We start from the raw sequence: 12,602 nt of genomic DNA, 5'->3' as shown, positions 1-12,602 counted from the left end.
GTAGGTTCTGTTTTTCCTAGTGTTTCTCACCTACTTCATTATCCATCACTATCTTCTCTAAGGTCTGCCTCATCTCCTTGGCAGATTGTCCTGTACCTCTTGAAATCTGTGCACACCAAACACAAATAGGTTGACAAAAAAACAAAACCAAAAACAATCGAAAAGATAAAACAATGACAACAACACAAAGAGCAGAATGACTGTGTTGGGAACTAATAAGAAGCTATTTTACCATCCCATTTACTGAGCTTTTTTCTTTCTACTTTCGTTTTTACTGTTCGAACACTGAAATATATATAGACCAGACTAATTTACTGTTCCTAGAGTGGTTCCACCACCAATAAAAACACATGAAATGCTTTTACACAGGCCCGCTGAAACTGTGAAATCTCATAATAGTTGTTCATTGAAATGATGTATTAGAGAAATCCTGGAAATGCTTCTAGAGTCTATCGATGGCTTAAAAAGAGCTATTTAACCCCTCACGGCTCTTCTCTGAAATCATCTTCTCATTATTGAGAAAGTGGGCTTTGGTTAGCACTGAGCCCCGTACCAGTAATGACTGTAAAAATAATCTTTCTTTTCTTGTCAGCCTATTTGAAATAAAACATTTCCATTTCCTAAGCACCTTCATGCACAGCAACCTTTTGTATAATTTTTAAATTCGTGGTGGTCTTTATTTTCCACCTTCTCTTAGAGATATTTACTGACCCTACAAAAGTAATGAAAAAATTAACATTACTTTGATTTCCATTTCTGTTTAGGCTTCTGGTGGTTCATTTAATGGATTTGCCCAGGTAAGAAATCGATTTGCTGGCAAAATCCATCTGTTGAGAAGGATGCAAAGTTTTAAAGTGTGGACCTCTAAGTCACTGGAAAGCATCGTGTTTGAGCATGTCGACACAAAGCTTGACCCCACTTCTGGTGACTTCAGTAATGGAAACAGTAGTAGCAGCAACGTTGCAGGGCTGTTGTGAAGGTTAAACGAGACATGAATGCAGAGCACTTATCCTGGCAGCCTAGCTCATACTAAGCGCTCCATAACTATAGTTAGCTGTTGCTAATATTATTAGATAGTCCATGGAATTCTGTTGAAGGAATTAGGAAGTAGAAGTTGTCCTTATCTGAGGGATCTATTAGACTCAGCTGTCGGAAAAGAGGAGGTAAGATTGTTTTGAACTAATGAGATGGGTCTTTACAAAATATAAGAGATTTTTAGGTGCTTCCTTCTAAAGAGTCACACAGGAGCCGTACTACACAGAACCTTACATCTTCGGTGGTTCTTCAGGAAGGAGCTGTCGGGAGATCAGAAACCACTGGTTGCCTCAAGCCAGTAAGACAGTATTTTCTTGGGAGTCTGTGGAAGAGGAGCCACCAATGGACTGTCGCAGTCCCATATATATCCCAACAGATGGACAGTTGTAACCCAAGCAAAAGGCAGGCCCCATGGCTGTCAAGTTCACGGCATAAGTTCTGAACACCTCTTCAAGGGAGACTTCAAATATACGCGTGTCTGTGATGAATGCTTTGTTTCGGAATATCAGACACGAACAATTTTGAATTTTAACATTGAGAATTTTTCCATTTAAAAGTTTGATTACTTTCCCCCATGTTACCTATAAAAAGATAAAACCCACTCATACACCCACACCCAAGTACAGTGACACACAAAAATGCAGAGAGACGATAATGTGTCTCTCCCATCTGCACAGGACGCCTTCAAAAGATAAGGTCCTAAGAATTGTTATTCATTTCTCATTTTTTATGACTTATTTTTATCAGTTATAAAGGCATGTAATTTAAAGAGTAACACAATTTTATAAGAGTTTTTTAACTTGAAAACTTAACCCACCCTCCTCCATTTCTCATTTCTTGGAGAAAAAGACTTTCACTCCTTGTAGCAGATTCTCTGGTTTCACCGCCATGAGCGTGCGTGACTTCTTGATTTCTAGAGCGTTAGCTGTTGACTCCTCTGTCTGGGAGGTGGGGCTTACAGCACTGTCAACCTCCTACCATTCACATCTCTCCCCGGCTTCCTGTCCTTCCGCTGTGCAGCTTCATCCCAGCCACCCGGCCAATCGGTGGTAGTGTTATCCTGATGCTATAAATGTGATTAGTGCTCACGTCACAAAGCTTGCATTTCCTTTTCTGCCAATTTTCTGTTTTCCTTTGAGGCAATAACTGTAGGGCCTTGTTTGTGAGCTTCTGAGTTCATTTGCTTTGTTTTCTAGGGACCTCCTACGAATTCAACCCCAAACTCAGTAGTTACAAAAATCACCTCCTGTTTTGTTTAAAACATGAGTCTGTAAGTTTCGTCCTCCTGAAGAACTTGCCTGTCAGTCCTGGACTGCTCCCGTCTGACCTGGGGACGCTGTGGCTGTGACTTGCTGCCACGGCTGTCATCGCAGGGTCTCCCATCACATCTGCCGCGGGGACTGCCCTGACTTCTCTTGTCTGTCCCTCCTCTCTTTTCGGGACACAGATCTTCCTCATCTGTGGTTAAACCCCTCATTTGGGTACAGAGCATCCCCTTCTGGTTTCCTGAGGAAAATGTGCACAAGAAACACGTACTTGGGACCTTCTCCATTTGAAAATATCTTTATTCCCACGTATATAATGGACTGTTGGTTTGGATATTATATTGCACGTTGTAAACCATTTTCCTTTAGAATTTTGAAACCATTGCTCCGCTCAATTCTACCTCCTGGTGTTGCCACTGGGAAACTGTCATTTTGATTCTTGATATTTTGTAAGAACCACCTCCTGCACCCCAGCCCTTTCTCTGCCCTATTTTATGCCCTTCCCACCTTCTTTTTCTCTTTCTATCCGAAAGTTTGTGCCATCTTCCTTATACCGTAGTGTCTCTGAAGTTTGACAGTGATGTCCTATGGTCTGGGTCTTTTTCATATATTACACTAGGCCCTTTTAATCTAAAGATTACGTCTTCCAGTTTGGGGGATCTTTTTTTCACTGATGATTTCTTTTCTTTTGTTTTCTCACTCTGTGACACTTCTTTTTCGTATGTTGGCTTCTTAAGCTAGTCTTCCACTTGACTTTTTTTCCCCCACTTTTTCCTTTTCTCTTTCTCTGCTTTCCAACTCTTCTAACAGATTTTTCACTTCTATATATATATTTTTAATTTCCAAGGGCTCTTTTTGTTTATTGAATATTTGTTTTTTAATAGTGTCCTCTTATGAATACAGCATCTTCATTGTATCTCCAAGGGCGTTAATAATAATCATTTTTGAAGGTTTTTACCCCCTGCAAAGTCTTCATTTCTTCCACTTTTTAAAAACTATTTCATTTCTCCCTTTAATATTTGAGATTTTTCTTAAGTGCCTGGTGATCTTGGCTGTCTATTCGTATTTAGGACTAGGACACCAAAAAGCTGAGAGACTTGTAAAAGTAGGTAGAGTTCATTGACTCGGTATTGCTATAGGATTTTCTGGCTCATCTTTCTGTTGGTGACGTCTTGATGTTAAATTCTCTAGGGGCTGTTTTTTTCTCTCTGTGAACTGGTCAGATTACACAGGAAAGGCTCTTCTGGTCTCCTGTCTGGAGTTTATGAGCCTGGCTCCCAGCATGATGAGAGATGGATTTTCCTAGAGATCACTGTTCCCTTAGATTTCCTCCAGCTTGATTTTTTTAGGATTCATATCCTGAATGAATATATTGTTCACAGCTTTTAAATTACAGTTCCTGACTTACTCATAGAGGCGATAGCAGTATGATTAAGGTTTCAACATTTAAAACGTTTCAATTTGTAGCTTAGACCCACCAACTTCTAACTCAGTGTTCATGCCCAGAAGGGAAGCTGAGGACCAAAGATGCCTCTGAAAATTCGGCCCTTTATTTCATGTCGCTCATGGGATCATCGAATTCTGCCAGCTCAGATTTATATCTAGAATAACTACCGTCAAAAATTAGCTTTGCATTTTTTTGCTTTTCTGATTAAAAATAAAAAGAGACAAAAAAACACTTTATAATGTATTCATTGACACAATTGGTGGGAGCTAATTTAACTGATATCTTTGTTGCTGCTTTTCTGGCAAAGTAACTGAAACCCTAAAAATTTTTAATTGTGTGCTTTATCCCCAACTTTCAGCCCCAGGACACTTCATTATTCACAATACAGACAGACCAGAGTATGATCTGTGACTTGGTAAGTCAATTTGGTTTGTATCTTGGGGACGTTGTTAGTTGGCTGAATGTTCCGAGGTTGATCGTTGTGGGTTATCCAGAGCTTGAATATCCAGAGTGTGGTTTCCGTAGCCCCCCTCTTTTCTAGAATGTAGGAAGCAAAGCTTCTGAAAGAGCTCACCGTGACTTTGAATGGGGTTGCTTCTATTTTATAAAGGCACCGTGATCCCAGAAAAAATAAAAGTTTCCTAATTACGGGCTTCCATGGGACACAGTATATCCATCAAGGGCATGACTATAACTTAGGCTACAGGATTGGAAATGAAATTACCTCAAGAATTCATTTTTCAGAACAGATCCTTGCTTTTCCTTGAACCTGAAGCTACCTCGTGTCTCATCTCCTCCCTCTATTTTGCGAGTGGTAGTGGCGCACAGCAGAGATGCAGTTTCTACTCTGCTGACAAGTGAGATGAGAGAAAAGCTTAGCTGGGGAACGAGTAGGAAGCAGAAAGCTTACTCTCGGTGTTAGAGGAGATTCTTACGTTTATCGTGGGAAACGTTTTTGGCACCAGCTCACTAGCAAAGTTGGATGGAGAGACCCTGAGGGATGTCATCACTGTGAGCGTTGTCAGTGACACACTGCAGAGGATTCAGGCTCTCTGAGGATTAGTTCATGAGGGTTATTTGTAGCTTCCTGGTTTCCCCTGGGAATGGTATAGGATTGTCCCAGCTCCTGGCTTGCACTTTGGAAACTTAGAATTGGGTTCAAGCAGAACGGATTTTTCTTTTTAGATGATTTTACTTCTCAGTAAGGAATTCTGCTCTGGAAAGGTTAATTTGTCTTTAAGATTAATTTGATATTTTTCAAAAGAAAGTGTTTCTCTAACACCTTGTCCATAGATTGCTGTACTTTTGTCTTTTGGGGTAACCAGGTGAAAGGCAGGGTCTGTGAGGACTGCAAATAAAGATTTACATGTTTAAAATTCCGATTATGCTGGTGTTAGTGTTGGAGCCAGAGGGACTTCTGTTTCACGTTCGTTGGTGGTTTTCAGCCTGGGTGATGGAGTAAGGGTTATACTGATGCTGGAGGATGAGATTTTTAATTATCGGCTGTGAATGGGTTAAGAAAGAAGGAGACATACTGATATAAAAAGAAAGGCAATGGGTCAGAATTCACACCTGGTGGGGGTGGGTGTAGCTCAGTGGTAGAGCACGTGTTTAACACGCACAGGGTCCGGGGTTCAATCCCTGGTCTCTCCGTTAAAAAAAATTCGCACCTATTACTGTTGCAAACGTCCTGGCATAGAATTCAGTGGGTTTTAATTTCTCTGAGCATCTCCCTACCCCCGCAGCTGGTCCTAGGGGCTTCTATTGCCTGCTCTTCCCTTCTCTTTCTGTACGTTCTCTGAAGCCGACTTCTTCACTTTCTTTCCACTGGGGAACTTAGCTTTGTCACGCCCAGCACTGCAGATGCTGCTAGTTTCAGCTCTGCCCCGTGAGGAGCTAGAAGATCATAGTGAACCTACGTCTCCCGCTGAGTTGTGATTATGTGACATTTTCCCAGGGGTGGGACCATTCCCCAGCATTGGTTCGTTGACTGGTTTGAGCAACATGGAGGCTGCACCTCTCCCCAGTCTGCACCTTATGACCTCACAGGACATCCCTTGGGTACAAGTTTAAACCCTTTTGAATTGGCAGACCTTGCTCTGGGCTCAGGATTGCCTCCATGGCCTTTGAAATTCTCACCAAATTAGCTTCCCCAGGTTTGGAGAAGCAGGGCAGTAAAGCAGTCACCATGTTGGAATGAGACTGGACTCTTAACCGCACTCTCCCAGCCCATCTCCTTTTCCTCTGCTTTGACCTACCTTCCCGCTTATCACAGAGGATGCTGGAAAATGTGCACCAAAGCTACGTTACTCCTTTTATCCTAAAACAAGAATTCCATTTCTAAATCTCAGAATTAAACCGTTGTGGCTTCCTGCTACCACTAATATATATATAATATACCTCTCCTCTGAATGCACAACGGTCACTCCTCCAGCACACAGTAGGAGATCGTTGCCAGGGCTCCCAGGTGGGGACGGCATGATATCAACCCATTTGCAGTGTCTGCACCGGAGGCTTCTGGTAGAAAAGAAGTGATCGAAGCAGGGCACAGGGCTACTTTAAGATCATTCCAGGAGATGTTGTTTGCATTTTTCCTCTGTTGTTCTTTCTAACTTGACAAAGTATTTACAATTTTACATCATCTTAGAAGGACTAGAAAGGTGACTTCTATTTCCAAATTTGAGAGGCTGATTTTATGTACAGTCATGCATTCAGTGGGTCCTGTTTGACCCCCTGGAAATTCAAGCGTTAAACTGCAATGTTATATTGTAATATTCGGTTTGATGTTATAGCAGAGAGGAAAGTGTTGTGCTTTACGGGACATAATGAATCTCTCCTCCTCTTCGTACTTTGTTTTCATTGAGTTATTGTCTGGCTTCAGCAACCAAGGCAGTTGGACTCATTTATGAAATCACCCTACTTATTCTTGGCATATATATAAAACTTCAAAATTTCTTCAGACTTCCAAGAAACCCAGACTCTGATGCAAATATTCTTTTCATTTTAAGTTACCTTTGTGTTTGTTTTTTTCTTAATGTACAAAGTTAGATTTATTGGATTCCTGTCTTGAAAATTCCCTGGGCTCCTCATTCTCCACTGCAGACTCAGCTCACGGGGGGCCCAGCCATCTGCTCGTGGGTGTCTTGGTCTTCTCAAATTACCCTTCCTGTCCTTGCTGTGTAGGTCATTTGACACCATCCTTTCATAGCAAATCACCTTGACTTCCGAAATGGTAAGATCACACCCTGAGAGCTGACAGTATCTCTTCGCTGCTATGAAAACTCGTTCCATTATGAAGATAATTCCTTTTGAACAATACAAGTGAAACCATTTCCCATAAAGAACTCCTGAGAGTCTATTAGAGTGAATTTTATCTCGTTCTTTCTTAAAAATCATGTCAGATCACCCTTTAAAGGTTACAAAAACCCGTAAAAATATCAAATCTCTGTACACTTATCTACCCAAGTGTTCTTTCATATTATTATGCCTTTTGAAGAAAAGAGTGGCATGCTCCTGGCATGTGTCACAATGGAGGATTTGGTGGGAGGGCCCAAGGCAAATATTTTGTGTATTTTTCCATCAAAAGGCTATTCATTATCTATTTTTTATAGTCACAGCATAACTTCTCCATCACTTCCCTGTGGGACTTAGCACATGCATCAAGTTCAGTGGAACTCAAGGTGGCTTTTGATTGCTTATGGCGAAAGTTCCTAATTTCTCCAAAGTATTTAAATACTTTGATGGAAAAGGATCTTAACGTGCCCTCCAATGGCCATTCATTTTGTGAAATAGTCATGCTAAATAAATATGTAACATTAACCTAAGTCGAAAGAGAGGTAACAGTTTCGGTAGTAGCCATGGTAACAGGCATCAGCTGTGGTAATTTTAATAGCCTCTTGTTATTTATTACTGCTCACTTTAAAACTGGAAAAAGTCTGGAGCTAAGAGATTCCAGAGGCTTGGTTCAGCATATCATTGGAATCAGGAGGGTGTCTGTGCACAGAGGTCGCAGTGGGAGGAAAAGATCTCCGTCTTGTCCGCGCACGTTGAAGAGTCTGATTGGTACCACAGAGAATCCTGCCATGTGTTTCCTTAATTAGTTTATTATATGAAAAAAACCGCTGGCCAAGGATTTTATCGGAGGGAGAAGTGGAATAAGGGACTGAACAGGAAGGCACCAGGCAGCCAAGTGTCTGAGGTTGTGGTGGCTCCTTGCCACGTAGCTGGGTCTGCTCCTCCTGGCTGGGGCCGGGGCACAGTGGCTTCATAGTGACCACGCAGGAGAATGCATTTTGATCTGAATATTGGGATGACCCCTCAAGTTTTTGGTTGCGATGCATATCAACGGAGGTTGGTGGAGGGGCGGGTCCCAGAACTGTGTTCCCTGGGGACTCTTCCTTACTCCCTGCAACTTCCAAAGGTGGGATCTTCTAAGCTCTCCTCTCTCTGCTCAGTAGCAGAAAATACTGTTTTAAGATCTCTTATAGACATCATAAGGAGATGCTGAAATGTTGAAAGTAAGTAAAATAAATAGCCAAAATGGTACGTCTTTGTCCAACTTCAAGGAAAATAACAGTGCTTGATGGTGGTAACACGAAGCTTAGTCAGAGTTTATTCCTAGACTTTTCAGTTCTAATAAAGCCCGTGATGCCAAGTGTGGGCTTTTTTCCAGCACAGATTTAATGAAGCGAATTGCTTGTATGTTGACGAAGAAAATCTTGCTTGTCCAGCGTTCTGTAATCTATTCACATGCTGAATCTTTTTCCTCTAACCCTCGAATCAAACCATCGAAGGCTGAATCTGAACAGGCTCCGCCCACCGAGCCGAGAGTCGAGGAGCCGCCTGCGCCCCCTGCTGCCGGGCCGGACCTCGGACTGGACACGCGGGCTGAGGAGCCAGTGGAGGCGGCAGTGGTGAGTGCCACCTCCCTCCCACCCTCCACCTGCCTCCCCTGCCACAGCCCTGCTCACCTCCAGATCCCGTCTCCCTCCTCATTCATGCTTCACTTGGGCGAGATCACCTCCATGTCTGTCATGGCTCCCCCAGGTTCAAATGACCATTACTCCTTTGACAGTGACAGTTCATTCTCTTACTTTTTTAAAAAAGGAAGCTATTCAGAGACCTGATCTGATGCTGTCGTGTAGCCACAGGCTTGGTTCTCAAAAAGGAAAAAAGGGTGCCTTGATTTTTCCTGGTACTCTCCTGTGCATGGTAGACAGGTTGTAAGAACTCGCAAATGACCGGACTTGTTAATGCTGTAGTCCACCTGTGATGGCTGGAGGTGGGCCTTCAACGAGGGACCAACCTGTGGGTGATAAACAGAAGGATAACAACTTTGTTGGCTGAGTCTAAATGCTGATTTCTTACCATGGGAATTTTGTAGGTTGGTTAAGGCCCAATGAGGGATTGAAATCCCACATGAAAAATCTATGAATCTATAAGGATTCCTATGCGTACAACCATTTGCTCAAAATCAAGTCTGGTGCTGGCTCTTATAATGAGAGGGACTCCAAAGATGTATTTTATGCAAGGATGGGCACCCATTTGTCTACCTGGAAACCTGCCCTTACCTTGCCCCACATAGCCATGTCTCACACCACATTCAAACTGGGATGGGCTCTATATGCACCACATTGAACTGGCTAGCGTAACACTCATGAAAGTGTGGAATGATACCAGGAAAATTTAATCCGAAATACCCATGGAGAGTGAAAACTAGTTTACTTATGAAATGAGGTTAAAATGTCTCCCAAGAATTTCAATCAGGGTACCACTTCCTACAGCCTTCGTAGAATCTGTACCAAGAGGAAAATCAATCTCTCTATTCCCCAAAATAACATCGCCTAGATTAGGTAACTAGAAAAATGAAAGTTTTATTTCTTGCTGTTGATGCCCTAGGTTATTTTGCTGGGAAAAGGGAAGGTCATCTGTCAAATCTATCATTTATTAATAGAGTAGAGAAAATAAGTAATAGGGCAAGACAGTGATGCAAAATACAAATTAAGAGTAACTCAAGAAAACGGTCATATTTGCCATGTAAAGATACAGATTGGGACCAAGTCCTGTAAGGAAAACAAGAAATGTGTTCCTCCTAGGAGCATTGCCTGCACAGAATTTAGGCTGGGGAGTGCTGAGGCTCTGTGCTGCAGTGTCCAGAATTTTTCTTCCTAACCCTCATTCCTAGATTCCCAGGGATCTCAGTAACGCCATGCAGATGGACCATTTTCTTTTGGCATCAGATTGTGATCTGTCCACCAAACTTAGCTTTAAGATGGCTTAAAAAACAAAGGAAGGGAAAGATCCAATTGAACTTTTGACTACTCTTATAATTAAGCAGAGAACTGATTTTTAAAAGAATATGGACGATGCCAGAGGGTTAGAAAGGTATTGATTAGGTTCAGATATTGATTTAGAAATTGCTTCAATTCTGCAAAGTTCTCACTGAATTCCTATTTTTAATAGCAGCACAAACTCCATCTTTACCAGTGCTTTTAAACTGCACTGATTCATTGCCCCAGACTATTCAGTGGAAGGCTTACTGTCGGAATGCCCGTGGGTTTGAGCAAGGACGTTTGGAGGTTGTGCCGTAGGTTAAAGATGTGAAATAGACAAGCTAACGTGTTAAAGGCTCCGATGTTAACCCTCCATCTCCCATCTTAGGGCCATACCCACATTCCTCTCACACCCATCTCCACTTTAACACACTTAGATAGGTAGGCTTTTGTTTTTTCAAAATCTAAGTCCATCGGTCTTCCAATGAACAATCTTAGTAGCTACTAGTTATCAAGTCCCAACTATGTCATACCTACTACATCCGTAATGATTTATACTCTTTTTAATCAAAGGTGATGTTAAGAATATTTAACAAACTGCATGGTACAAGCACCAGCCACCACTAATGCCAGCTTCCCTAATGTTGAGGAAGGAGCTATTTGGAAGAATTCTTCATTCTGAAAATACTTATCTCCTAAAGCTTGTTAGTGAAGTTTAGAGAGTAGAAAATTTAGAAGTGAAATGTGAGGTGATTTGGAGAGTCTTACGAAGGATGCAGGCATCTGCGGAGCTGCAGAGGTGATGTATGAACAGCAGGTGCGGAGCTCACCATGTGCGTCACCCTCTCTGAAAAGAAAAAGTTTGAGCAGCTCATTACTCCATCCTCCAATGGACTGAAAATAACAGTAAGGGAGGGCAGCTTGCAGCAGTTCGGTTTGCCTGATGCTCATCAAAAGTGGCTACTTTCATGTGTTTTAGAATCAACACACTTGGATGAAGTCAGTTCTTCCCCCTGGTCTCTCTTCCACTTAAGAAAATAACATCATATAAAATGTATTTTTGTTCTCTAACCTAGGTTTCTAGCCTCTTTCGTCTGGTCATGGTTAAGATAAAATATTAGGGTTAGTTTTTTCTATAGAAAGGTCTTTTCTCTTGCAAGATGGGTGATATTTAGTTGTAAAGATTGAAAAACCCACACTGTGTCCCGGGCATTAATTAACAGGCTGGCTGTGGTTGCCATCAGTCAGGATGGGGCTGACGCGACCTTTTGAGGTCATCATTTTCGCTATCGAAATGTCACCACATGGTTATTATTTCCCGTCTTGACAGAGTGCATTTCATATGAGGTGAAATTGATGGTTGTTTTGCTAAAAAAAAAAGAAAAAAAGAAAAAGAAAAGAGTCAAATGTAATTTCAAAAACCGGAAATTTAAGCAGCAGCGCACAAAGAAACCTGGGGCTTTCAAGAAAAGTTTAATTATTACATTTTTGTTCGTTGTTTTATTCCTCATATAGTTAATACTGTCTTTAGCTTTGCCCTGCAGCACCACATTTGTGCTAGTCTATCTGCAGGAAGCATTTTAAAAGCAGACACTCGCTACTTCTCCAGATGTTTCCATGTTATATAAATAATGAAAATTTTCTTTAGGAAAAACAAATCAATATTTGTTTAGATACGTATCAGAGAATTAGGTTAAAAACGCAGATAAAGATGATTTTTACCTCCATTTACTTCATTTTCTTGCAGAGATCCCCTTTGAGCTTTTCTCTAGATTTCTGTCAGCTCCAGTATTTTACTCAAATGATGTGCAGTGGACCAATGCCTTTTTCCTGCTATAAGTTTTAAAGAAGCAATGCAGTGTAATTAAATTTAAGGTTAACATTGTTTCCCAAAGATATAAATGGGGAAAAGATCGAGGTGGATATTCTTAGAATTTTAAGAATAATTTTAGAATCCAGAAAGGGTGAAATGCTGACCCATTGTCTTGGGGATGACTTTTGGTTTTGCTGTGTTTCGTTTTTCAAACATTTCCGCAAACTTAAGTTGACTCATCAAGACCAGTTTAAACCAACAAATATATACAAATAAACATACAGGCTGCAGTCTGTGGACCTCATCTTGCCAGGAAGGGGTATTTGTCTCTGTGTGAGTAGAATGCACGTGCTAGACTCCCACCTGCATTCAGCTTATGGTACGTGTGCATCCCCTGCTGGCGTCAGGCTGTGGTCTGGATGTGGGGGATACGGTGGTGCAGGGAGTGGGCCTGGCTCCCGCCATCTTGGTTCACACAGGCTGGAGCCGGAGGAGGCAGACAGGACACAGCGGTCGGGCATCCTTCTGGGACGGGCATGTGCGTGGGAAACAGCACTGAGGTCACGTGAAGCGTGAACACGAGAGCTCGGGCTTCACTGTGCCTCTAGATGTGAGCTCCGCAAAGTCAGAGGAAGATGCTGAAGACCAGAGGAGGCTGGGGGTGGCTGATTTCTTGTCTGCCCTTCATTATCATAGAAGGAGATCCAAACGCAAAGTGCTCACTCTGAAGCATGCCTTAAATCATATATATATGTATGGGTGTGTGTGTG

The 12,602-nt window shown here is 42.0% G+C and overlaps 1 protein-coding gene across 4 annotated transcripts in view; it reads left to right on the top strand.

Moving 5' to 3' along the window:
• The window catches only part of AMPH (amphiphysin), a 156,104-nt gene that overhangs the window by 122,329 nt on the left and 21,173 nt on the right, over positions 1-12,602 (top strand). For all 4 annotated transcript variants that reach the window (XM_074367681.1, XM_074367683.1, XM_074367680.1 and 1 more), the window contains 3 exons: positions 765-797; positions 4,106-4,162; positions 8,541-8,660. In XM_074367681.1, the coding sequence (XP_074223782.1) occupies positions 765-797; positions 4,106-4,162; positions 8,541-8,660 (210 nt within the window). The remainder of the gene's footprint in view (positions 1-764; positions 798-4,105; positions 4,163-8,540; positions 8,661-12,602) is intronic.

Source organism: Camelus bactrianus, chromosome 7 (assembly GCF_048773025.1).
Source record: "Camelus bactrianus isolate YW-2024 breed Bactrian camel chromosome 7, ASM4877302v1, whole genome shotgun sequence".
In the NCBI taxonomy this organism is placed as follows: domain Eukaryota; kingdom Metazoa; phylum Chordata; class Mammalia; order Artiodactyla; family Camelidae; genus Camelus; species Camelus bactrianus.
Note: the sequence above shows the minus strand (reverse complement) of the source record. Positions and strands in the feature narration are given on the sequence as shown.